Consider the following 25,997-nt stretch of genomic DNA (forward strand, 5'->3'; position numbering starts at 1 on the left):
TAAAAGCAGTGGCCTGGTTGCCGACGTTTGGACGCCACCGTGTCTGCAAAATACGACTGACGAAAAAAGAAATGAAAGGAAACATCTGAGCTACATGACTGGTTGTAGGAATGTTTCGTTAAGGGTGTTTGATTGGGGCTGACAGAGCAGCAATGGGCGATGGCTGCTGAGCCTGGCCTGTGGAAATAGAGGTCCTCTTCTTTTACATTTTACTCTTTTTTTCGTTTCTGCTATTTTCGTTTCCTTCACATTACTCATTACATTTTCCTCTTCTATTTTATTGTTCTCTTTCAATCCTGTGATCTATTTTAATTTATTTTCTTTCTAATTGTGTCGTTGTCATCTACTTCACTTTCATTTTATAATGCACAATGTAATTTGTATGCCATATGAGATTGATTACCCAATAAAGTTTAAAGTTCTAATAAAATTGTTTCTTTTTCGCAATTTGCAATACCTAATTTCGATGTGTTGAGTAATGTCTTGATGTTGGCCATTGAGTACTCAAAGGCAAAGGCAAATATATGAATATGTGGAGTGGAGTGATCATGCAAGACAAAGGGAAATATTTGCGTATGTGGATTAATCATGAAGAGATTTGCCGTATGAGTAGATGTATTAACTTTTATGTCAGCTGCAGGGGAAAACTAGAGATTCGCAGAATTTCAACCTTTCTCATTGGACTTTTGGGACTGATAGGCATGATGATCCTTATACAGAATTTGAAGCTTTTACATTGGATTTTTGGGACTAATAGTAAATTTGTTAAGTAGTTTTAAAAATAATGTACATAGTGAAATGTTTCCATTGTAAAGTAACGAGTGATTCAATTAGTGTATGTTCTGTCAGTATAATGTGTGTAACATTGTATGAAGCTCAAGTATTTTATATGTAATGCAATTTGTTATGCTGTTATAGAAGAGCATTGTGTGAAAGTCGAGTCTACAATTGTTGTGCCATTTATAATTGTTGCAACATTGAAGTGCATTAGTGATAACCTACTTCAATATGAGAATCAAGCTTATTCTGGTTTTTTGTATAGTAATTACATGCTTCATCTCTATATCATTTATGAATCAAGCTTCAAATTAACCTCAATTAATCAGCTCATAGCAGACAAGATAAATATTAATGTGCTGTCATAAACCTTAAAAAGTGGAGTGATGCTCTTTCATGAGCCAAATTAATTTGCAAAAGTAAATAGTAAACCCACGATGCACAATGCTTTCATTGATAGAAACTTGAAATACATGCTTTCAAGAAATTACATTGTCATTTTCAAACTGAAACTTGAAACTTTTACATCGTAAGTATTGTGTACAAGTAAAACTAACAACTAATTTAGTACATAGGAGCTTCTAGTTCAACAAATTAGCTTATCGATTTGTATCTTTAGTCCCCAACAGACCTTCAAGATACTTGGAGTCTCACAATTTGCTTGTCAGTATTTGCAACCAATTCTATATGTAATTGCAAACACAGTAGCAACAACCCCCCTCAGCGGAACGAAAAACAACATGATCTCCGCAACAACTTAGCAGCATTCCCTCTAACTTGCACTCTAGAACCTGCAAAGTAACACCTATAATTAGTGTCTTGACAATCAAAGAGATTTAAACCATGAGTCCATGAGAAAATTATAATGTAAAAGAAAAAACAAACACCCTTTTTATTGAAGATACTTTTTTTGTTTGTAAAATCATTGAAGATACTATTGCACTCCCCTCTTGTTGATGAAATGGGCTACAACCTCAAGAAGCTAAAATTGATTAAATTTACCCTCCTTCAAAGCATGTTATTTTAAAAGCAATTAAAAGTATGAAGAAATAAAGTAAGAAGACGTCTTCCAATTTACCACAGAGATTGATTTGGATGACTTCCAATTTATCCTCAAAACTCCAAGACCGATATGCAAATAGTTGTAGGATTAAAAAATATTAAGACCTTAATTTTTTTTAAGACCTTGAAAAATATTGAAGAGACAAAAACTTATTTAAATTCTACGTGATGGAAAATTTCCAAACAACAGGCAGCAAATTGTAGAACAACGAGGGAAAATTATATTAAACAGGAGAAAAGAAATGTACTGAATACTAGAAGTTTATAAGTGGGTGTTTGGATCCACGTTTTAATAGCAAGCTCGCGTCCCAAAGCTACGTTTTGTAAGAAACTGGAATTTATAGCTTCAATTTGCCGTGCGTTTAGGTGGGTTTAAATGCAAAAACAAACAGATGCCAAGTAAAATACAGAAATCCACAACAACGAAGGGGTTTCCGGCAAGGAAGTAAGGCCGATGAGGCGATGGTGGCAGCGGAGAGGTGACACGAGGCTGACAGCATAAATTATTCGATGTGAGGAGTTACGGTATGATCTTGTGAGGAGTCAAGCTTTTACAAAAGGGAGTTATGACACTTTGAGAAGCCTCGATAGAACCTACAGAGCACTAATACTGAACGACAGTCTAGTACATTTGCAGAAGCTAAAAATCATGTTGTACATAATACAGGGTTTTTTTTGACAATTTTTTGCTTTTCAAAAGTAACTTTAGGGCGAATAGAATTCTATGATCTATCAAACCATCCAATACAAAAATAATTCTATAAAATTTGGTTTAATAACATCATTCAACTTGAGAGAATCCATTCCCGTTTGCACAAGGGTAGAGTGTAAATTTTCTTTTTTAATTAGCAAAATTATTATTACTTCCTGTTGCACAAGACATAGCAGGCAAGGAAAAAAAAGACTACAAAGGAAAACCAAGACAAAGTTTGGTAGTAGTACACAAATATCACATGATGCAATATAAAAAAACACCCTAAAGCACACCACAAAGCACCTAGAATGAACCTGCTAAATCAAAACTATCCCTTTGCCAAGCACCGAAGTTTAAGCAGCAAAATTCTGCAGAGACAATTCCAACAGCCAGCCACTAGCACATAACACCAAAACTGCCATTTTCCCCAAAACAGAAACAGCACCTCGACCCAACAATATAGGCTTCCAACTGTCCCCACGAAAACACCACTGCAGAACAAATCCATCCATCCAACACATGATCACTGCACACACTATCTACGAACACAATCTCTTGGGTTCCAACACCATTCGTAGAGTGCAACTATGGATGATCTTATTCCACTTGCTAAAGATTACCGAGGACTCTCCGACACTGATGAAGGTCTACCCTCCAACATGAGATCCTTAGGGACATCCCCTAATTGTTTTGCAATCATGACGATTTTGTCTGTGGAAAGAGATTTTAGAAAATTTCCATGTAACTGGAAACTTGGGGAGTTCCATACTGCAGGTTCATCAAATGTCCCATAGCATTCCAAGTCCCTCCTGTGATATGATACCTTCTTTACTGTGTGCTCTTTTCTTGGAAGTTGAGCATATAGCCATTAGTCCTCATACTTATGGAACAATGAAACACATCTTAAGCTTCGATGTATATACATGAAACCTAGCAGAAAAATAATGTTGGGTGGTTACCTCACTAAGATTGGTAAAACTAATTTTAAAAAGAATAATGACATAGATTGAACAGGTAGGTATATATTTCTCATAACTGAAATCATCAACGATGTCGTTTCTTAAGCAATCCTTTGAGGGCTAATCAGTCATCCACAGATATAAGTAAACAATGTCAACCCAAAATAGATATAAATTTGGCCATCTATTAGGGTATAATAACATCCATGTACTGTAATTTTGAGGTTGCCGAAGTGTGAATATTGCCATTATCGTTGCATATTGCTGTTCAATTTTGAAATCGGCAATGTCAAAGTTCTTTCAATGTGTTGGAAATATGATTTTCCAAGTAATGCATTGTTCAACTTAGGTTCAAGGACTAAGAATGTCGCATGGGGAAATTTCTTCACTGAAATATATCTACACATATTCAAACTAGTGATTAGTATTTGGTTGGCAAGGATATATCGTCTGATAAGGATCAAATGAATAGGACAATAATGTTAGAAATTGGTGAACATTAGTGAGCTCTTTAGATTAGATAGGTTTGGACGTGTATATAGTTTGAGAGTTCTATGTTAAATACAGGAATGGCTCACAGAAAAAAACCAACGTTATGTTTGACGAGTCCTCATCCATGTTTCTTACATCTCAAGGACTAGATGGTTATTGAATCTTCCAGCCGTCCTCAGATTAACAAATTGTCATTTTTTACTAGTGTGTTTGAACTTCAGTTCAAAAAGATTTCAGCTTATGTTTGAGACTTTGAGCCATTCCATCTCCTTTGATGAATTGGTTCAAACATAAGCATGAGCTCTTTTAAACTGGAGTCAGAAAACAATACATTATAATTACGGGCAAGCTGCGTAATTACGAAAGACACGTGAAACACTATCATCGAAAATCATCTTTACGAAAGGAGCGTGTATAATTTTCTTTGGCAAATAGTTATGTGGCAATCTTATGTAGAGTACACAATCTGAAAAATGACTAAACAAAAGTGTACTTGTCACATGGTCAACATTTCAATCATAAAACACAATCATGTATATACAAGAAGTAACTCGACCTGACCCATGTATTACAGGCTGTAGGCAACAAAATGATATTCTCACCTGTAACTGAATATGAAGATCTTACGTAGGTGACAAAAGCATGCTTGTAAGCTGCAAGTCCGACAAACATTTAAAATTGCTTGGACTTGGCTCGTATCTTCCTAATCAAGTAGTCTTCCAAACCAATGCCTGCATCCACAATTCTAGTATCGCCTTTGATTTCAATCTTAAGAATTTCCTCCAAAACACCATCAATTTTCACACCATCATCCACTTCACATATTTGAGGTACTATGATCATCCAAGTATCCTTATGAAGAGCTTCCCTATGCCCTAGAGATTTAATAAGAACTCCGCAGGCTTCCACAATCCTACCAACATTGCAGAACCCCTTCACCAAGGCATGGATGACAGCAAAATGTGGAGAAAAACCTTTGGAAAGCATTTCCTCCACGTATTTAGTTGCCTCATCAAGCATTCCCAAATGACATAAACCATTTACCAAAGTCCTATAAGAAACTAAATTAGGTAAACACCCATTAGCCTGCATGTCATGGATAACCTTGCAAGCATCGTGAGGGCGCCCTTCTCTACAAAACCCTAATATAACAGTATTATAATGAACTATATCAGGATTGCACCCTTTAACCTTCATCCTACAAAGAAGCTTATAAGCTTCCCTAAGTTTCTTCTTCCTACACAAACTATTCAACAAAGTGGTATAAGTGAAAGAATCAGGAACAAAGCCTTTATTCAACATATCCTCGAAAAGATCAACAGCTCCATTGACCTGACTCTTCCTACATAAAGCTTGCATCAAAATCCGATAAGATTCGATATCTGGAACAACATCTCTCTTAAACATTTTGTTGAAGAGTGTGTATGCAATGCTGATATCACCATTAAGACAGAAAGACCGCATGAGAATGTTGTAGGACTTAGTATCAGGGAACACCCCATGTTTGTGAGCATCCTTGAAGAGATCAAAAGCGGGACGAAGGTAATTGCGGTGAGAAACGAGAATATCGAGAATGCGGTTAAGGTGTTTAGTTAAAGGCTTGATATTGAATTGAAGCATTGTGTAGAAGGTGTTGAGGGCTTTATCGGGTAAATTAGCTTCGCCATAGATTTTAATTAAGTAAGAGAAGAGAGTGGGAGTAATGGGTTGGGAGGATGATTCGGATTTGAGACGACGAAGAAGATCGTCGAGGAGAGAGAAGTGTTTGGAGCGGCCGAATTTGAGAATGAGAATGAGATAGGTGGAGTAATTGTGGCGGAAGTTAGGTTGAAGAGAAGCGTAATCGAAGATTTCTTTAGCGAGAAGAGGATCTGATTGAGAAGCAATGAGTTTCTGGACTCTGGTTGGAGAACCAATTGGAGATGAAGAAGAAGAAGAAGAGGAATGGAATTTGAAAGAGAATATGCCATCTGAAGAAGAAGAAGAAGCAATGCTCCTTAGATTTTTCGATAACACTGTAAACGATCTATGCATCGCTTACCAACCTCTCTCAAAGCAAGATATCAAACACAAGACAGAACAGATTTTGCTTTTGCTTCCTTTATTTTTTGTTGCAACATATTGCACATTTTTTGCGAGGGTCAGATATGTTTTTTTTTTTTTTTTTTTTTAGTTTTAGAAAAAAAAATTTGTGTGTATATTAACATTTTTAACACTCTCCAATGATATTTATAGGAACAGTAATGTCATGGTTGCACTCTCTCTCTAACACACTCACTCTCCAATAATAATCGGTCATGGCATTAACAGTGTATTTGGATGGAATAATGCATAGTTTTCAGACTCGGCGAGGATACTGGGTCACTGGGTCAATGGTCGAACCACTGGGTCGTTGGTCGAACCGCATGACTGAATCGGAACCACTCGGATGACTCGGTTAGATAACTCGGTCCTTAGATTAAATTTATATAGTTATTTAACCGGATTAACTCGGATTGAATCGGTGACTCGGTCACTTTAAAAACTAAAATAATGACCCCTGTAAAATAAGATAAGAACTATCCAACAATAATAATTTCATAGGCTAATTGCTCAAATTCAAAACATAGTCATAACTCAAAATACATCTTGGTAGTAAAAATCCAAATAGATCCCAAAAAAGTATGATTCCAATTCCAACATAAATTCAAATAAGAGATTGCCCCAGTTGTAAAAATTCAAAAAGATCCAAAGAAAGTATAATTCCAACACAAGTATTATCATCAATAACATTTAATTCCAAGGAGTCAAGATTGATTGAGCAAAACGACGTCGTTTCAGACTTTCAGTTAAGCAAAAAAAAAAAGCAAAAAAAAAAAAAGAAGCAAAAAACCGGTCTGACCCATGACTCGGCCGAGTCACCGGTTTTTACCGGTTTTGACCGGGTTTGACCGAGTTAACTGCATAGCCGATCCAAATGTTGGCTCGAACCGGCTTACCCACCGGTTCACGGTCTGACCGTCCGGTCCGAGCCGAGTCTGAAAACTATGGAATAATGTGTAGGAAATGTTTACAAGTGCCCGGAGCATTGATTAATGTTTTGAGGAAATTCAAATAATTTTATATGAATTTCATTGTTTGCATGATAATTTGAAGAATTTTTAGAATGATGAAAATTTATAAAGTATTTTGTTCAAATTAAATTTAGGGACTTCATATGACACCTAAAAGTTAAGAATTTTAAATTTTTTTTCATTCTTATAATTTTCAAATTTTTTATTTTGGTCTTCAAATTTTTGAAATTGACCCCAAAAATTGAAAATTGGCCCCTAATTTTTTGGAAATTACAAAACACGGGAGGGGAGATAACTACAAGAGGCACTCTAATGCCAAAGGGAAAAATACTTGGGTGACATAATGTCACCGTGACATTAAATCTGGGCCACACAAATGTGTTGTGTTGTGTGGCCCAGATGTGTTGTGTGGTCCAGATGTTGTGTGACAATTAGGGGTGTTCGCGGTGCGGTTTGGATCGGTTTTGAGGCAAAATGTCAACCGATCCAAAATAAAAATCACATGCGGTTCGGTTCGGTTTGGATGAGTTTTCTAAAAAAATCCGAACCGAACCGATCCAAATATATGCGGTTTAATTTGGATCGGTTTTTGGATATCCAAAATGCAAAATATATTTTTTTATTTACTCTTTTTTTAAAAATATTATTTTTTTATTAATATTAATATTACACAAACATGGTAAAAATAATAGGTTTGATGCAAAATAAATTAAAAAATTAAAATTATAGTATGAAAATTATCAATTATTTTTGAAACATATGAAGTAATAATAATATAGATTAAATTAGTGGAATATATAAGATTACAATTTAACAATGATTATAATAATGCAATATATAATACTAATAAAAGAATAAATAAGTATTAATATTTATTTTTGTGGTTCGGTTCGGTTTGGTTCGGTTTTGAAAAAGTGATCCGAAATCCGATCCGATCTTAGCGGTTTTTACAAAACAACATCCAAACGCATCCAAATATATTCGGTTTTTTGCGGTTTTCGGTTTTTTTGGATCGGTTTGCGGTTTTATTTTGGATCGGTTTGGATTTGAACACCCCTAGTGACAATGTGTGTTGTGTGGCTCAGATTTAATGTCACGGTGACATTATGTCACCCAAGTGTTTTCCAATGCCAAAGGTAAACAATGTGGTAGATGGTACGAATGAGTGAGCGTGGTGAAGACATAATTGATGATAGATGTTGGGGGGGTTTCCATATTTATAATATCACATTCTTGAGGCAAGCACTCATGTTAGATTTTATCTTTTTGAGATTGCTTCGTATTTGGTTCAATCGGTTTAGAAATATTAAAACTGAGATAGACATTGTCACATAGTATATAATTTGAATTTATCCCAAAACACTCCTTTTCTACTTTATATTTATGATGTTAATTTAGTTAAGATGGTACTCACTCCGTTTTTAAATACATGTCGTAGCAAATCTAACCAACAGAGTCGTCATAGATTAGTAAGAGTGGCTCCGTGTCATGTTAGTTTCACATTCATATTAATATTCTATCATGTATCTATGCTCTTATTATAAATGAAAAGCACAATTTTTTTTTTAAAAGACAAACAAAAAACTATAAAAATTTGATATTTTAAAATATGGTCAAAAATATTTGGATATAACAGACATCTCACGTACTAACATTTGTATTTATATATTTGTTTAAAAAAATATGGTCAAAACAAGTCATATAAGTAATACAAATTATAAAAATGCAACATGCATTTGGCTATAATATGTCTTTTAACAATATATTGTTTTGTTTAATAAGTGTAAAATAACTTAAATGACATTTATTTATCAGTGAAATGTTAACAAGTGTTTTGATGCCACTTGTGAAGAAGTATAAAGAAGAAATTTTGTCTTGAAAATAATACTATTACTGTATTAAAACTTTAAAAAGTAATTTTTTTTACATAAAACTTATTAATTATTTCTATTCTTAAATCTTTAACAAATATCTTAAAGACACTCGTTAACAACACTCAATTTTTATTTTTAAGGAAACAACACTCTATTTATTTTTGTATCGTTGAATTATTATACTATTAGTTGGGAATTTATAAAGAAGCAGATGCGGTGGTCATGTGGACCCACCTGAGAGACAAAGGAGAGCCACACAATATAAGTGATTTGTGTCGACATTCCACGTGTTAGAGTCCCCACCACGAGATCCTAAACATGGTGGCACGATAGTGACGTGGCATTCTTCTCCCAAAAATATCTCCTACATTTCCAACAATCCAACTTGTCAAAAGAAGAAACACAAAGGTAACGCACTAAATGAGCTTATAGCTTATAAGTACGTTTGACAAAAAAAACTCTGTTTAATAATAGTCTTTTACCATGAGTTTATAGCTTATTTTACGAACTTATAAACTATTTTTCAGAAGCTATTTCAAGTAGTGTTTGAGCTTATAACTTATCATTTTTTCTTCGATCTTTACCTTTGCTATTTTCTCTAAAAACCAATTCTACCCCTATAGTTTTAAATAAAATATCTATGTTTTTTTTAAAGAAAAATATCTATGTTTTAAACGCTCACAAATGAAAGTTTTTTTTTAAAAAAATATTCGTTTTTACTGTTACATTTCATTTTACATTTTTCTAAGGACATTTAATTGTATATAATTATGTTAATTTTTTTCGAAGGACCTAATTTTTTTTTGTTCGGTTAAATTCTTTGCACATAAACTGTGTCCATTATATTAAACTTGCTCGCATCTAGTTTTATTTTTTTCAGAAAGACTCACGTCTAGTTTAATTTTTTTTTTACAAATAGTTTTATTGTTATTTTTTACGTCTATATAATTTACTTCTTTGTTATATTTTTATCATTATATTTATTATTTTACAAAGTATACTGAAATGAAAATAAACACTAAAATATAAAATAAAGATATATTAAATTAATAATTTAAATTAGCAAATTTTAAATTTTTAAATATTAATGGATGTTAACTTTGATATAAATTAAGAATGTCTTTTTATGTCATTTTACACTTATCAGCTAATTGAACTGCTAATTTTACCAAACACTTCAATTAGCTTATCAGCTATAAGTCATCAGTCATCAGGTAACAGCTATAAGCTATCAGCTATCAATCATCAACTATAAGCTATAAGTTATCAGTTATCTTATCAGTTATTCGCTATTTTTACCAAACAGAGCCAAAGTCTCAGTAAGTAAGGTTCAAACCAAAATATAAATTATTTTCTATTTTTTTCCAAGTAATTTAGTGACTATATTCCACCTCTAAAGAGAATTAGTGAAAATCTAATATTTGAACTCTGACTCATATAATTATAATTATAATATTTGTTCAATTGAATTATGCTGGTGAAAATTCATTTGCTTCTCTTTACAAGGCAATTTTCAGTTTTTCAACTATATTAATTATTTTCTCTGCTTACATATTTTCATGCGGTTTTGGTTACAAATATTTCCAGTCTAAAGAAAGTCAACTAAATTTGTACCAAAAAAAAAGTCAATTAAATTAAGAATGCAAATAAATATTTAATCAATGCCTCTGCAAAAATTTGAATAAATTAATAGGTAGATTCACATTTTCACGATGGTGATTTCTTCGAATTGAATTTAGGTTTTATTGTCAGAAAAAAGTTTTAAAGTTAACTTGCTTTAAAATTAAACGACTTGAATTGAAATTACGTTTGAATTTAAAGAAATTGAATGTAAAAAGACTTTAATTTAAAAGATAGAAATATAAATGTCTAGAAAGTTAAATTGCAGGATTGAAAATAAATAGAAAGCTAAATTTGCCGGTAAACAAAGGAATGTAAAAAAAAATACATCGAATTAAAAGATTGACAGAAAAGTAAATTTATTCAAATTAAATTATAGGAATTGAAAAGAATTAAAGACTATAGAAAATATACCTAATGTTCTTGAAAGTTTGAGTTTGTCTTTGGTCAAGAATTGACTTAAAAAATTGAGTATTTGAGATCATTTGTTCTTCTATGAGAAGTTTTATTTGTAGAGAAAAGAAACTAAGGGGGTGTATTGGATTAGGATTTTAAGAGACAATTTTTTTATAAAAAGTCTTGTGGATTTTAAAAGATTGTGCAAGATTTTAATGATTTTAAAAGACTATCAATCCACAAGATTTATAAATCCACAAGATTTATTAGTTTTCGTGATATCATAATTTTAATGATTTTAATGATAATTTTAATGTTCTTGATTGTCTTGATTGAATACCACAAGATTTATTTATATTTTTATAAAAGTCTTGATTGAATACCATGAGATTATTTTATAATAAAATTATCTTTTAAAATCCTTTAAAATCTCAATCCAATACACCGCAAAGAAATTATCCCTTGAGGGATAGACAAACAATCATGGCGGTTACTTTGCCGAACTATTTTAAGTAGAACGTGTGTTTGAAATCGACACACATCCTTAAATTTACCTTTGTGGGTTGATATTATGATTGTAGACTATAATAATTTTGTTTGCTTTTCTTGATATTTTCCTCATGAAACTTGTAGTTTTAAAACATGGTTTTTCAAACAATAAAAATGTTGGGCATTTGTCTCCGTGAACTTAGTTTGGTTGGTAGAGACAATGTATAATATACGTAAATGTCGAGGTTTAAACTTTTTTTACATTTAAAAATGTGAGATCTATCCATAAAGTATTTTAGGCATTTTGCATTTGTTTGTGAAATAAAGTATGACATTTATATTTAATTGAAATAATAATAATAATAATAATAATAATAAAAGAAATGAATTTAATAGTATCTATCTCATTGGTTTTCCTACAAGTATTGGAGAGGGAGGGACATTTTGTTGTGTGTGTTTAGGATAGGATAGGATAGGAGGAGGCACGTGTGAAAGAGGGTGTTGGTCCCAGAAGGTGAAATGGATGGTGGAAAAGGAGGCACGTGAGGAAAGAGTAAGGACAAGGAATGAACGAAGGAAGCGGAGAGAAGAGAAATAGATCTCAATGTATCTGAGACCACAAAAAGAGATATTTAGTTTTCGTGGCTGTGATGGGAGGCTATTAAGCAAAGCATTTAAAGTAGTAGTAGTAGTAGTTTGAAAAAACTATTCTCTTTTGTTTGTTTGTTTGTTATTATACCCGTTCCTCCACTCAATTGTTTTTTCATTCATTCATTCACAGATATTTTGTAGTAGTATTCACCATTCATTCATTCATTCATTCAACTTTACTTACTTACTTACTTACTTAAGACTCCAGCTTTGGTTCTCTTCTGTCGATGCGGTTTTAATTTGTTTTCCATTAATTTGAGAAAGAAAGAATGGGCGATGAGAACAATCACAAGTTTGTTCCTCCCACGATGCTTAGGGTCTTACTCGTTGAACCTGATGATTCTACTCGCCACATTATTTCTGCACTTCTTCGCAACTGCGGCTACAAAGGTATATAAACAGCTGCAATTCATTCATTTTTCTTTTTTTTTTTTTTTTTTTATATATATTTATTTCTACAATATCGCTCCTCACTGGATATATAATCGACGTTAAAGAATAGTAATGTTGTTCTTATTGATTGATTGATTTAAAATGCAGTTGCAGCAGTTCGTGATGGGTTAAAGGCATGGGAAACATTGAAGAATAAATCACTTGACATAGATCTCGTATTAACAGAAGTTGATCTCCCACTCCCATCAATCTCTGGTTTTCAACTACTTACCCAAATCATGATGGACCATCACAATTGCAAAAACATTCCTCTCATAAGTATATGTCTTCACTAATTCCTGTACTTCTTCTTCTTCTTCACTAATTCCTCATCACCATCATGTATGTATGTAATTTGCAGTGATGTCTTCTCAAGATTCAGTTAGCACGGTCTTCAAATGCATGCTCAATGGGGCTGTCGATTTTCTCATTAAACCAGTTCGCAGGAATGAGCTTAGGAACTTGTGGCAGCATGTCTGGAGAAGAAGAAATACTACTACTACTACTACTACTACTACTACTACTGTATGTCATCAATCAATATACTTTTAATCCAATCCAATCCAACTTGTATTTATTTATACCATGCCTCCTCAAAATATAACAACATTTCCACAGAATAAACTTGATGATGTTGCTGCAGAAAACAATGCTGCAACCAATCATTCTAGTGCTTCTGTGGCTTCCACGCACAAATATATTGAATGCACTCAAAAAATTAGTGAGGCTCATGTAAGTTTTGCCTATGCACGCCATCTAAATTTCACTCAAACACTGTAATACCATTGTTATTTGTTAGATATGTCAGTTTCAGACTGTTAGTTGTGAAACTACAGTTAACTTTTACCTGACCGGATTTCATTATTAATGTTCTATTTACACTTTCAATCAATGTTTGGCTTCAGTAACATATACGAAGCCACTCTCCTGCAAACTTGAGGGAAATTTCCTTTTTTTAACATACAAACTGCATGTTTTGCCAACTCTTGTACCTTCACTTCTACATCACCATTTTCTGAAGCTGATAGTAAATACATGGAAAATATGCAGGATATGTCCCACCTGAAGAGTTCTTCAAGTTTGACCAATACTGACCAGGTGAAGCAAGCTAATTCTATCAAATATGAAAGGGAGTCGGCTGAGTATAACCACGAAACTGGAGGTATATAACTTTCTTTTATCTTGTATTTTTGCTCAAATTTTTGTCCCTTATTTTGTTAGTTATTGACAGACAATTAATGTTTATTGCAGAGAAATCAACTATAATAGCATCGAAAGCTGCAGGGTGTGACAAAATTTCAACAGGTTTAATGCTTGGTCAAAACTATGATTATAGTGAAACAGAAAACCGTGATGAAGTGTTAGGAACAGAGTTAAGCAAAGCCAGTCCTCATAATAATACAAAGATTCATCAAAGCAATAATGATCTAGAAGACCATTCTGCTGGAGCTATTGACTTGATGGCTACTTTTGATAAACTTCGAAAGAGCAATCATGCAAATTGTAGTTTCAGTGATGGTAATACCGCCAAGTTTGATTTTGATACACAATTTGAACTTTCTTTACAAAGAGATTCTCCTGGCATCTCACCTAAACCTACCACTGAAGAAAGGCAAATATTGAATCATTCCAATGCTTCTGCGTTTTCTTGGTGAGTTCACTACTTGATTATGAATTTTTTAATTCTTATTGATATCAAATAACTAAACATATATGCTATACAAGCTTTTCATTGTGCTGACAAAGTAAGAAACTTTTTTTAACACCAAAATAACAGTTATCTTTGGTTTTTGTAATTCTGTTTGTGCATGATTTTTACCCCTTTCCCGGTCTTGTTTATGCTGTTACACATGTAAGAATAGTTTTGAAAGCCACCTAATTCGTGATATCATATGAACTAAAACAACACAGAGAACATGGATTTATATTTTATTGTCTTTGGAAGCACCAACTGGTGGTAAAATTTGTCAAGCTTCTTGAGAGACAGAAGATATATTGGCTTGCTTTGTAATCAGACAACAGCGATTGCAATAATACTTTTTAGAAAAAAAAAGAATGGGGAAGGGGAAGTTTTATTAAAAACAATGAGACTAATGACCATATTACAACTGTCCCTGGTGAGATTCAAACTCTGTCTCGAGGTTATACAGGCAAGCTCTAACCATTGAGCTGCGACACCTTTTGGAAGTATGTGAATGCTTCAAAGAGATGTTAATAACAAAATTTGAAGCATAAGTATAAAAATGCTTCCAAGAGATGTTAATAATAAAATTTGAATGCCTAGTAGATAATATGTATTTATTTTGTATATCTGTCTCTAATCGGGTTTTATTGTGTTGAGAGCTCTTGTTTTGTTGATAAATCAGTATCAATAATTGTGTACGGAGCACATTTCAAATGAACATTACAAAATTTCTGACGTTACTTATAATAAAATTCCCATTTGCAGTTATGGCAGCAGTATGGTGTTGCAGCCTTTATTTCCAACAAAGAGTTCTCATGAATCACAAAAATTATCTGAAAATATAAATACTACTCATCAGTATGATGGAAAAAAACAAAAGCAGGAAAATATCACATATCTGGTGATTGGTCAGTCTGGACAAGTTGATACAAAATGTCAACTTGAATTCTTTCCAGCCACCGGGGCCACTTCCGATAATAAGTCTATGGAACATGATAACGTTTTACATTCGATGTTCAACGCACAATCAGGCATGCATCCTAGTTGGACACCAAAATCAGTGTTCCAAAAAGAGAGTTCTCCATTTCCCGCAAGTATTTCCTCCCATTCCAATCCTAAAAGTCAGAACTCAGAACCTCATCACTGGTTGGATGATGCCACCTATACTTGCGATCAAAGCAATAATGATTGTGCTATGCATGACTCTCCATCTAATGGTCAAAGTTGTACTAGTTTTTACCATGACGCGGAGAGTCATAACGCCAGTGGTGTGGGTGAAGGCCTAGGCAGCGTAAGTGATGGAAATGCCCCTTCAGCTATTGTAGGCAAGAACAACCTTGAAAGTTCTATGAATAGTGATCACCATGACGGGCTTAGAGACACAAGTTCTCATCGCACCAGCCAAAGAGAAGCAGCTCTAACAAAGTTTCGACTGAAGCGAAAAGACAGATGCTATGACAAAAAGGTACTGCAACCACCATGCTATCACTATTTCTGAGAAGAACCACTCTAGAAATATTTTTTTATTATAGGGAACAATTTGAGTTGATTTATCAATATGGTATCAGTGTTTTTAGTAAGTTTGGAAACTTCTACAGCGTGGTTTTAGTAATCTCAAACATGTCTAGGCTGACATTATTAAAGATATTTCAGATGCTCATTGCTCAAATTTATTTTACAGGTCCGATATGAAAGCCGGAAAAGACAGGCAGAGAACCGCCCCCGGGTGAAAGGGCAGTTTGTTCGCCAAGTACAGGGTGAACTTGGGGTAGCTGAAACCAGAGGCTACTGAGATTATTTTGTTTCAAGTTACCTTCATTATTGATTTACAGTCTGACTTGAACACTAATTTGACTCATGTAGGTCTAGTGAAATCAATTTGTTTTTAATAGCATTTTTAGTGCTTTCTGTCGGCTTGTTTGTTCATTATATTGACTCATTGACTGTCTCCTACAAATTTAGGATTGTAATTATTATATGTAGTGATTGGTTTGAATTTTTTAGTGTACCTCTTATAAATCTTATTTGTTAGGGCTGTGGTTAACTAGTATGCTTATGTCTAATAACGACGAGGCCAAGATCCTGCTTTTAGCTGGAAGAATTGCATTTGCAGGAATGATTTCATCCGTTCTTACATTATTTCTGTGCCTTTTTTTTTTTAGTAGCACGATTCATAAAATATACTCTCAAATTCTGCTTCTGTAACCATTTGGGGATTAATACGTTGAAGACTCGCATAACACATTATGGCTTCGTTTGTTATAGTAATAGTTGTCCCATTAATGATCCACGAAGAATGTTTATGCACTAGATTATCTTTGCAAATACATGTTGTAAAGACGAGATCCTAGGTGAAAACAGAGAGGCACTTTCCCCGCAAGCATAAATAAATAAATAAATAAATAAATAAATAAATAAACAAATGGTGTGAACATTGAATGTGACGTGTTGTGGGATCTAACGAAGCATGAGATGAGAACCAAACATGTGTAAAACTATACTAAACACACATAATCAATTTTCATTGCATGCAGAAACTGTTGGTTTTAGAAGTCTATAAGTTTATCCAAATGTCGGTCAAAGGACTCGATCTAAGCCACGTCTCCTTCTTTGCATTGTCCCTTGTTCTCATTTATTTTTGAGGAAAGCAAAATCAAAAGCACAACTACCTATTTCACGCACTAAAAGATAAAGAAAGATTATTCCTTCTTTTATTTTTGGGTCACTATCAAAGTTCAAACATATTCCATTCCACCACCTTTAACTTTAATAACTAGATATCAAAATCTTCTCTCCTATGGTAGAAAACCAAAGCTCTCAGTCTCAACCTCCAAACCAACAACACCATCTCCCCCCTGACAAACTACAAATGAACAAACCTGCTGCTCCACCTTCTTCTTCTTCTTCCGGACGTGCTTTTGCCACATTCCTCACCATCTTTCTCCTACTAATCGGTGTCACTCTACTTGTTCTCTGGCTTGTCTACCGTCCACACAAACCCCACTTCACGGTTGTCGGTGCTGCCATCTATGGCTTCAACACAACCTCACCACCTCTCCTTTCCGCCACCTTGCAGTTCAACGTCCTCATTAAGAACCCAAACAAGCGTGTCTCTGTTTACTATGACAGGTTCTCTGCTTTTGTGTCCTATAGGAACCAAGCCATAACACCGCAGGTTATGTTGCCACCGCTTTTTCTGGAGAAGCACAGTCAGGTTTCGTTGTCACCCGTGATAGGAGGCACGGCGGTGCCGGTGTCAGTGGAAGTATCGAATGGGTTGATGCTGGATGAGGCTTATGGAGTGGTGGGTTTGAAACTTGTGTTTCTTGGAAGGTTGAGGTGGAAAGCAGGGACAATAAGAAGTGCACATTATGGCTTCTATGGAAAGTGTGATGTATTGATCAGTTTGAAGAAAGGTGTTGTTGGACAGGTTCCTCTGCTTGGTACTCCACCTTGCTACATAGACATATGAAATTAATGAATTCAATGTTTCAAGTGTAATAAAATGCAATGTGCTATTATATTACCCTGTCGTCACTTTAATCTTTTTCTTTTAAACTAGAGTAGAAATTAGTATATGCATGTAAGAGTTTGAATTTTTTTTTGAGGGTTTGTTTGTTTATGAACATTTCAGTGCATGTGTTAGAGAAGGTAGATATCGAAAGAGTTGCCTATCATGTCATGGAGGTGATCATATCAGTTCGTTTTTCTAAACATCAAATTCAACAATTGATAATGAAAGAGTGTTACAACCCAATTAAGCTGTGTGAATAGTGTGACCTTTTTATTCTTTTCTTTTTATATATATAGGTGATTGAATTTGCGTACGTACTGTCCAGTCAAGTCAATTTAATTTAATTTTCATCATGCGTGATCAACCTCCACTTAGCATAAGTATGCATAACTCATTTGGCTGGCCGGGCTATAGCAACATGCATGATGCATGAATTTAAAGAATCTCATTAAAAGTAGCTAGCCCCCCAAATTGTTTGTGAATGTGTATTTGGAACTTAATTACATAGAGTTTTCCAATGTTACATATATGATGCATATAAGGCATCAGCAGTGATGAATAATGAATGTGTCCAACTGCTTAAACGTAGTTTGGTCCTAATAAGTTACAAGCTGTGGTCCATAGAATATGAACATGAGACCATCAGCTTAATGGTGGGCATCGCATCTATACGCTACTGCCTTCCTAGCAAGTGCTCAAGGTATCGGGTTCCTTCCTTTTCTATGTTACTGGATGGATGATTTTGACTGATTAATTAGTACATATATAGTATTTTAGTGGAATGAAGAACCTCAACTATTTTATTAAGTAAAGTTAAGGGAATCACTTTGGACTGTAAATAAGTGGTTTGGGATGGACTCCTTTACAAATGTGTTGCACGATACTAGTATTTTTTTATTTTTTTTAATGAAAATACTCCATCATCTATCACAGACACTGATACGCCGACACCGTTAATAATTTTAGAAATTCATATAATTTAGTGTAGTTATATGTGTCGGGTACGGCACGTGTCCGACATCGGGACACGCTTAATCCGAGAAATGTTTGTGCGCCTATCGCCTATTTGTTTTTTAAAATACCCGTAATAATTCTTATAACATTTTCTTTGATTTAAAAAAAAATGTAGATGATTGTTCACTTGAAAAGTCTAATATTGGTTGTAATCAAGTAAAATTAACTTTTAACATTGTACATTGTATAAAATGTTTTTACAAAATAGATAGCTTCTAATATTTTCAACGTTTTACATTGTATATTTGTTAGTTCAAATCGGACTAGAAGAAGAACCATGTGGAATGTTGATTCTCCAATTCTAAGGATTCTTTCAAATGATTAACTTTCATGCGGAAACTATTGACGTCTATGGTTTGTGTTATTTTTATTTATGAGCATTTTGAAGTAGTCTTTTTTTTTTTTTTTGTTGAAGATATTTGAAGAGAGTATGAGAAGAGATCAGAGATGTACGATGGTGAAAAGAATGAGTTTGACCAAGTTGATCTAGACTTTTCATACATTATAGTATTGTTATAGATAGATAGATAGATGTTTCATAGGTTATAAGTTAATTTGCGTTATTAGAGGAATCTAAAAACATGTAGCAACTTAGACTATTCCAAAAAAACATGTAGCAACTTAGACTATTCCAATTATCTTGCCTAAAAACTCCAACCATAATTCACAAGTTCTCATAGTTGAACTACAATATACTGCATCCAACTTGTGATGGTAATTCTATGACACCTCTAATTGTCATCATGAGCGAGAGTATTATATATACTCAAATTGCTTGGGGTTGGATTCATATGAGGTTTGGATTATAATATAATCATTGGTGATGTTATTTGAGATACTTAATAATAAATTATGCTGAGCTGTTTTCGTGAATGTAGCTAGGTAAGAGGGGTTCCCAAGCGAGCACATTAGATCTTTGTGTGACAAGTAATAATTAATTAGAATAGTAGTAATAATATAATATAATGAAATTAACCACAAGCAACTAAAGAAATGATATTTTTGGAGGATTAATTTAATTTGGAAATAGATACGGAAAAAGGTCAACCAGGGAGTTCCTATCTATCTATCCAATGAAATACCATAAAATCCATATATTGCAGCCAAGTCAGCAGAGACACTATCCGTATGAAAGAAATGAGTGGCTCATCCAAAGTGTGGCATAGCATATGGATTTATCTCCATCTGTAGATCTAATTAACATAGAAAACGAAGAAATATCTGATCAATAATAACATAATAATCTATCTGTATTGAATTGGTGACCTCAACTCAAATTAACAAGCAAATGGCCTCCTCAGCCTCATCTTCCACTTTCTCTTCATTCACTCTTATTGATGGAAAGCCTCCCTGCAGACACTCTGCTTCTCCACAATGCGTGAGCCTTCCAACTCTTCCCCCTCCACCTGTTCAGTCCCATACTCGTCCCTGGAAGACCACCGCTTTCTGTAAGTCAAATACAAAATCAAAGCTTGTTTATAATATAATATATATATAATTGAATTTGTGTGTTGGTTGATTCACTCAGGTCGGAAGATTGCTCGCAATGTTATGTCCATGGCTTCAAGTACCACAACAGAAACAGAGGCAGATGCAGCCACAACAGAGGTTGCCTCAACTGACACCAGTACTACTGTCACTGATTCTCCAGAATTTCTAAAGACTATACAACAAACTGTAAGAACAAACTTTAAATTTGTACGTTTTTGTAAAGTGATTATATATAGTATATGTGTGTTGAGTTGGATTGGATTGGATTGGATTGGATGTAATGTATAGTGGGATAAAGTTGAAGACAAGTATGCAGTGAGTGCTCTAGCTGTAGCAGGTACGGTTGCATTATGGGGCTCAGCTGGGGTGATCTCAGTAAGTCTCCTTCCTTTTTGCATATAATATATATTATTAATTATGACTCACTCACTCACTCACTCACTGCATCTGCATCTGCATCTGCATCTGATGAAACAGGCTATTGATAGGCTTCCTTTAATTCCTGGGGTACTTGAACTCGTAGGCATTGGCTACACTGGGGTAAGAACCTACTTTGTATCTTCTGCAGATTAATTAATTAATTAGACAAGAGATAAACTAACATGTATCGTATCGTATCTTCTTCTTTGCAGTGGTTTGCATACAAGAACCTAGTTTTCAAGCCAGATCGGTATGCTATGCTCTTCTTCAATAATCTGTTTCCATAATTTGGTTCAATAGATTGAATTAATAATATATAATTGCAGGGAGGCTTTGATACGCAAAATAAAAGGCACTGTTAAAGACATCACTGGGATCGACAGCTAAAATACACTGGGTGGAGAAAGATAGCTGCTGCATTTTCTGACCATACTTTTTCCCATGTTATGCAAATGTAATCTAGCCAGAAAATTAAATGTAACTTCTTTTTTTATGCATATATTTCTTCAATAAAAAGCAATTTCTACGGTTATCCCATTTGCGGTAAACAATTGAGAGAGATAATGGAACAATATTTTATCTTGGGAGTATCTGCATAATTCTACTAGTGATTGATACCATTCCATTTTGTGTGAGAACTATATATATATATATATATGAAGAGTATACTCTAACATAACATGTATAGGAATTATACCAGAATCATCTCATGAGGGTTATTTGAATATTATTATGCCAAGGAGCATGCAGAAAAAGTATAATTTGCCTAACCTTCCTTCCTCTGCAATTCAATTCCACATTTTGAAGAGAATAACTGAATAAGTACTATTACTGTTTACTAATTACTGCTGGAATTCTGCTCTTTACCCAAAAGTTTTTGCTCATTCCCACCCAAAGTAAATGACCAAAATACCCCTACGTATGTTAACTCACGCTAGTGTTAAATTTGCGTGAGTTAACTCACGCCGCGTGACTTAAGTCACGCAAAAAACACACACTAAAACCCAGTGTTTCACCCTATTCCAATTTTTCACACATTATGTGGCTGAAATGTTGCGATGGCAATACTCCTTATTCTTCCTAACTTGGGATGGTGTAGAAAAAATGTCACATCACTTAAATAAGACAAATACTGTAAACCTTCGCTATCATACAATAATATTCTTTATTAATTATATTTTTTGGTTGGCACATTGATTTTTTAATACAATTTATTGGTTGGCATATGGACATTGGACCCCATGGGTGAAACAAAACAACTAATCAATCTATATGAACATATGGACATTTGAATATGAATTGAATTGAAGCGATGGCAGTTATATTTGAATATGGGTGATACAAAACCAGCGTGAGTTAACTCACGTTGGGTTTTTAGTGTGTGTATGCAAAAAACATAACTAGCGTGAGTTAAACTCACGCAGCGTGACTTAACTCACGCAGCGCAAGTTAACTCATGCAGGGGCAATATGGACATTTACTTTGGGAATGAGTAAAACCATTTGGGTAAAGAGCAGAATTCTTACTGCTGAGACGCCGTTTGCTTCATCAATTGTGCAGATAAAAACCCCTTTTAGGGTCACATGGGCTTTGGCCCATTATGTAACATTGTTTCTATTCTCACACCCATATGTTCTTAAAGGGAGACGTTGCTAATATCCAACTAAGGTTTCACGATTTGCAAATTGCTTCGATAACAAAAAAATGTAGTAGCGTTTTAAATGGTTGTGAAAGTTTCATGAATCAACTTTTCGCTTTATACAGCATTTTCCGTTCTTAAAACTTCTCTTTTATGTTTTTTTAGACAAAATTACCCTCCCCAAAAGTATACTTCCTTCCGAAGGTATGTCGGACTCATAAAATAAGCATTTAGGAATTCAGAGTAGCATTTTTTTTTCACATTGTTTTTATCACGTCACACAAAATTTGGTATTTTTTCAGTCCAACATACCCTCCATTTTTGCATCTCAAACTGTTCCACGTGCCTGGTTTTTTCAATGTTTTCAACAAACTGGTTCATACATTTTCTTTGATCCTTAATTCACTCGTCAATAATTCATGAGGACCAGGACCAAGGATCGTTAACTATGTTTGTTGTTTTAAAGTTCTCAAGAATTAATGGGATGAATTAGTTGTTGATAATGATTGATTGTGTTGGAGAACTCCAGCAAAACTAAAACAAGAGGAAGATGATGAATATGACAATGGTTGCATAATTAATTTGAAAACGTGTGTGGACACACTAAGATTTAGGTTCAATTCTCCTTCAAATTTTCAGTGTTCGAATTTTATCATATTTGATCCCCCGGTGGTTGTCACTCCTCATATTTTTGCTATTTTCGCTTGTTAATTGAAACAAACTAAATCCAAAAAAAATGGCATACATGACTTGAATCCAGGTCCTAATATATTTGTCAACTTTATTAAGTTATATTCCCTCAAAAAAAAAAACTTTATTAAGTTATATAAATAAACCATTACACAAAATTCCAAATATATATATTTTGGAAATTATCTCCAACATTTTGCTTCCATAAATAGATAAATAATGTGACAGATGTTGAGTGATAGAATGTTCATACATGGATATGTTATTACAAGGAAGAACTCAAGATAGAAGAAAGATTCTCATTATTGATTTCAAGACTAAGGAAGACGTTAATACAAGAGTTAAAAAGATGAATAGAAAACAAATACCAATTTTTGGTTACATGTTGAATTAGAAAATTACTTGTTATTCCTGAAGTATACTTTCCAATGCCTATTTTTGAGTCCAACATACCTTTGTAGATACTTTTCTTTTATTTTAAATTGTGGATGAAGAGAGTCTTAAACGAGCCATCCATAAGTATACTTCCAAAGAGGAGCAATTAGTCAAAAAAATAAAAAGGTGGGGTGAGTGGTTTAAAACATATTGGGTGGGAAACAAAGTTTCGTCTTCTCTTTCGTATGTCAAAATTGACCCAACTAAGGGGTTCGAAGATCGCTTTCGATTGACATATTTTTATGTTTAAAAGAATATGGTTTAATTTTAATTTGATTGATTTCAATATTGAGCCTGAACCAATTTATAATATATAACATTTAAACATTATGATGTGGCTTTCTAGTGATTTTTTTAATACAAAACTAATAAGTATTATTAAAAAAAACACTAAAGATAATATAATAATCTTATGTCTCATACAAATAATAAACTGAATAAATATTAAATTTATTTTTTTGAAAAATACATTAATAGATGTCCCAGAAAAAAAAAATTAAATTCAACCTGGTCCAATGAGGTTTAAGTCCAAAAGTAACCGTAGGATTCTGTTTGGTAAAATTAACGGATAACTGATAACTTATAGCTGATACCGGATAGTTGATAGCTAATAGCGGATAACTTATAACTGATAGTTGGTGACTAGCTGATAAGCTAATTGAAGTGTTTGGCAAAATTAGCGGTTCAACTAACTTATCGATATAAAATGACATAAAAGACATTCTTAATTCATCATAAAATCTATATTAATTAATATTCAAAAGGCTTTTTTGACAAAATATTTAAGAAGATTTTTTTAGGTGAATAAAATATTTAAGATACTTAAAATTAGTAATTTAAATATAATATATATATATATATATATATATATATTCTAGTTATTATTATTAAATAAATTTTTTTTTGAAATTTTTTTTTAAGTCTGTACACTTTATTAACAAAATGTCAAAAAATTAAATCCAATTTAACTTAACGTCAAAAAAATATAAGTTTTTTTCTTTTTGAAAGGTTAAAAGAAGATGTTTTATCTTTTTGGAAGGTCATCAAAATAATATAAGTTAGAAGGGAACGTCAAACAAATATATACTTTTTTTTTGTGACCGGAGTTCGAACCCCGGACCTTGTATATATTATGTTATGCATTGTTCATACCAACTGAGCTAAGCTCACGCGGACCAAGAATATATAAACTAAAAATAAACAGAGAAAAAATTATTATTTTAAACTCTTTTTTTTACAAAAATTATTTTAAACTCTTGGAAGAATAAATTATTATTTTAAACTTAACATTTAACCCATTTCAACGACCAGATCAAAAAAAAAAAAGAATAAACATAGAACGTAAAAAAATGTAAATGTAACATTAAATTGTTTTATTTTAAATTATACTCTCAAAGGATAAAATTGGCTTTTAAATAAAATAACAAGGGTAATATTGGAAGAAAAAGGATAAGTTATAAACTCAAACACTATTTGAAATAGCGTCTGAAAAATAAGTTTTAAGCTCCTGAAATAAGCTATAAGCTCATGTTGAAAAGACCGTTATCAAACATGATTTTTTTAATCAGACGAGCTTATAAGTTATCCGCTATAAACAATAAGCTAGCGTTTTGGCCTTGCCAAACAGACCCTTTCACTTTTTTCAATCTTCTTTTTTGTTTTATTAATCTACATATGAACACCTCTAACTAACCTTAGCACAAAGAGTCACAAGATAAAGTTTTTTCTAGGTAGAAATAGAAACAAATGTCAATAATAATAATAGAAGAATGTTACCCCACTCCTTTTATTTGGATTGATTAGAATATAAGTCGGATAGGGTGGGTGGAAAAAGTGGTGAGTAGTTTCTTAGTGAGTATGTCTGTCTGCTTGACTTGCTTTTGATTCTTTCTTGGTGAGTGGAAGAATAGTATACATACAATTTTGAATTGATATTTTAAGCCATTCCAAAGACTAAATGAACGGTACACGGCAATTTGCGCGTGAAAAGAAGAGCTTAGATGGAAAGATATGGTTAAGCAAAGAAACAACACGTCACCCTATAGATTCTTAGCTCACTATAATTACGTTGATAATATATTTATGGGTCATGTTAACTTGTGCCCTTACGACACAAGATAAAGAACCTAAAAGTAGAAATATTTCCTTAAATTTTGTGCATTCTATTTATTATAAATTCAAAAATTAAATTAAATGCACACATTCCAATAAAAAGTTATTATGTTAGGTACCTTATCTTAGGGCACAAGTTAACATTTCCCTATATTTATTTTGTTGTGATCTTAGACCATCATCAACCCAGAGAAATGATTTTGTATGCTTATAAGATTTAAAGTCTCAAATAAGACCTTCAATCTTGAATGAGATCTACATTTTTTGATATTAGAATATTGAAATGTAACGATATGTAATATGAAATTATTTGTTTCATGAGACGGAAATCACAGTTATCATAATCTTAACCAAGACTTTCAATTTTAAGGGATTTGCCATAAACTTCATCTTGAGATAGCTTGATTTTTTTTTTTTTTTTTACAAAGTTAGCTTGATTTCTATTATTGTTGTTGCTGCTCATTCGATCAGTTAAATTTGTTAATATTGTATTTTGAGT

At 33.2% G+C, this 25,997-nt stretch overlaps 4 protein-coding genes and 1 long non-coding RNA gene across 13 annotated transcripts; 4 read left to right on the forward strand and 1 right to left on the reverse strand.

The window, feature by feature from the left end:
* The first annotated feature begins 57 nt into the window (after positions 1 to 57).
* On the forward strand, positions 58 to 880 carry LOC146911739 (uncharacterized). Its single transcript, XR_015019221.1, has 2 exons — positions 58 to 191; positions 641 to 880. It is a non-coding gene; the product is annotated as an uncharacterized LOC146911739 (long non-coding RNA).
* Positions 881 to 1,201: 321 nt separating this feature from the next.
* Positions 1,202 to 6,066, reverse strand: LOC146911740 (oligomeric golgi complex subunit-like protein). 4 transcript variants are annotated; one of them, XM_085726871.1, is made up of 3 exons: positions 4,587 to 6,066; positions 2,848 to 3,463; positions 1,202 to 1,568 (listed from the first exon to the last, which is right to left on the reverse strand). In XM_085726871.1, exon 1 carries the CDS (start codon positions 6,016 to 6,018, stop codon positions 4,657 to 4,659), a length of 1,362 nt encoding a protein of 453 aa, XP_085582997.1. In that variant the 5' UTR covers positions 6,019 to 6,066; the 3' UTR covers positions 1,202 to 1,568; positions 2,848 to 3,463; positions 4,587 to 4,656. The 4 variants fall into 4 exon arrangements, with proteins under 4 accessions (XP_085582997.1, XP_085583000.1, XP_085583001.1 ...); XM_085726874.1 differs by having other exon boundaries at positions 2,848 to 3,891; XM_085726875.1 differs by lacking the exon at positions 2,848 to 3,463.
* Positions 6,067 to 12,123: 6,057 nt separating this feature from the next.
* On the forward strand, positions 12,124 to 16,186 carry LOC146911741 (two-component response regulator-like APRR5). 6 transcript variants are annotated; one of them, XM_085726878.1, is made up of 8 exons: positions 12,124 to 12,457; positions 12,608 to 12,778; positions 12,861 to 13,024; positions 13,118 to 13,231; positions 13,550 to 13,661; positions 13,751 to 14,150; positions 14,949 to 15,648; positions 15,865 to 16,186. In XM_085726878.1, exons 1-8 carry the CDS (start codon positions 12,337 to 12,339, stop codon positions 15,973 to 15,975), a joined length of 1,893 nt encoding a protein of 630 aa, XP_085583004.1. In that variant the 5' UTR covers positions 12,124 to 12,336; the 3' UTR covers positions 15,976 to 16,186. The 6 variants fall into 6 exon arrangements, with proteins under 6 accessions (XP_085583004.1, XP_085583005.1, XP_085583006.1 ...); XM_085726879.1 differs by lacking the exon at positions 13,118 to 13,231; XM_085726880.1 differs by lacking the exon at positions 13,118 to 13,231 and having other exon boundaries at positions 12,861 to 13,021.
* A 676-nt stretch (positions 16,187 to 16,862) lies between these two features.
* Positions 16,863 to 17,940, forward strand: LOC146911742 (Late embryogenesis abundant (LEA) hydroxyproline-rich glycoprotein family). The gene has a single exon (XM_085726885.1). The coding sequence runs from the start codon at positions 16,981 to 16,983 to the stop codon at positions 17,653 to 17,655; it is 675 nt and encodes a 224-aa protein (XP_085583011.1). The 5' UTR covers positions 16,863 to 16,980; the 3' UTR covers positions 17,656 to 17,940.
* A 1,970-nt stretch (positions 17,941 to 19,910) lies between these two features.
* LOC146911743 (protein CURVATURE THYLAKOID 1B, chloroplastic-like) lies at positions 19,911 to 21,154 on the forward strand. Its single transcript, XM_085726886.1, has 6 exons — positions 19,911 to 20,159; positions 20,240 to 20,388; positions 20,491 to 20,577; positions 20,680 to 20,742; positions 20,835 to 20,872; positions 20,949 to 21,154. The coding sequence occupies exons 1-6, from the start codon at positions 20,000 to 20,002 to the stop codon at positions 21,007 to 21,009; spliced, it is 558 nt and encodes a 185-aa protein (XP_085583012.1). The 5' UTR covers positions 19,911 to 19,999; the 3' UTR covers positions 21,010 to 21,154.
* Positions 21,155 to 25,997: the final 4,843 nt, after the last annotated feature.

Source organism: Medicago sativa, chromosome 7 (assembly GCF_051527215.1).
Source record: "Medicago sativa cultivar Bolivia chromosome 7, Bolivia_mono, whole genome shotgun sequence".
NCBI lineage: Eukaryota > Viridiplantae > Streptophyta > Magnoliopsida > Fabales > Fabaceae > Medicago > Medicago sativa.

What these genes read in the sequence shown, in the direction of transcription:
- LOC146911743 (XM_085726886.1), top strand. Translation starts at nt 20,000, where the DNA reads ATGGCCTCCTCAGCCTCATCTTCCACTTTCTCTTCATTCACTCTTATT. An exon ending in GCTCAGCTGGGGTGATCTCA is followed by an intron (nt 20,578 to 20,679) that starts GTAAGTCTCCTT and finishes CTGATGAAACAG; the next exon opens with GCTATTGATAGGCTTCCTTT. An exon ending in TAGGCATTGGCTACACTGGG is followed by an intron (nt 20,743 to 20,834) that starts GTAAGAACCTAC and finishes TCTTCTTTGCAG; the next exon opens with TGGTTTGCATACAAGAACCT.
- LOC146911742 (XM_085726885.1), top strand. Translation starts at nt 16,981, where the DNA reads ATGGTAGAAAACCAAAGCTCTCAGTCTCAACCTCCAAACCAACAACAC.
- LOC146911741 (XM_085726878.1), top strand. Translation starts at nt 12,337, where the DNA reads ATGGGCGATGAGAACAATCACAAGTTTGTTCCTCCCACGATGCTTAGG. An exon ending in TCGCAACTGCGGCTACAAAG is followed by an intron (nt 12,458 to 12,607) that starts GTATATAAACAG and finishes TTTAAAATGCAG; the next exon opens with TTGCAGCAGTTCGTGATGGG. An exon ending in AATGCTTCTGCGTTTTCTTG is followed by an intron (nt 14,151 to 14,948) that starts GTGAGTTCACTA and finishes TCCCATTTGCAG; the next exon opens with TTATGGCAGCAGTATGGTGT.
- LOC146911740 (XM_085726875.1), bottom strand. Translation starts at nt 6,018, where the DNA reads ATGCATAGATCGTTTACAGTGTTATCGAAAAATCTAAGGAGCATTGCT.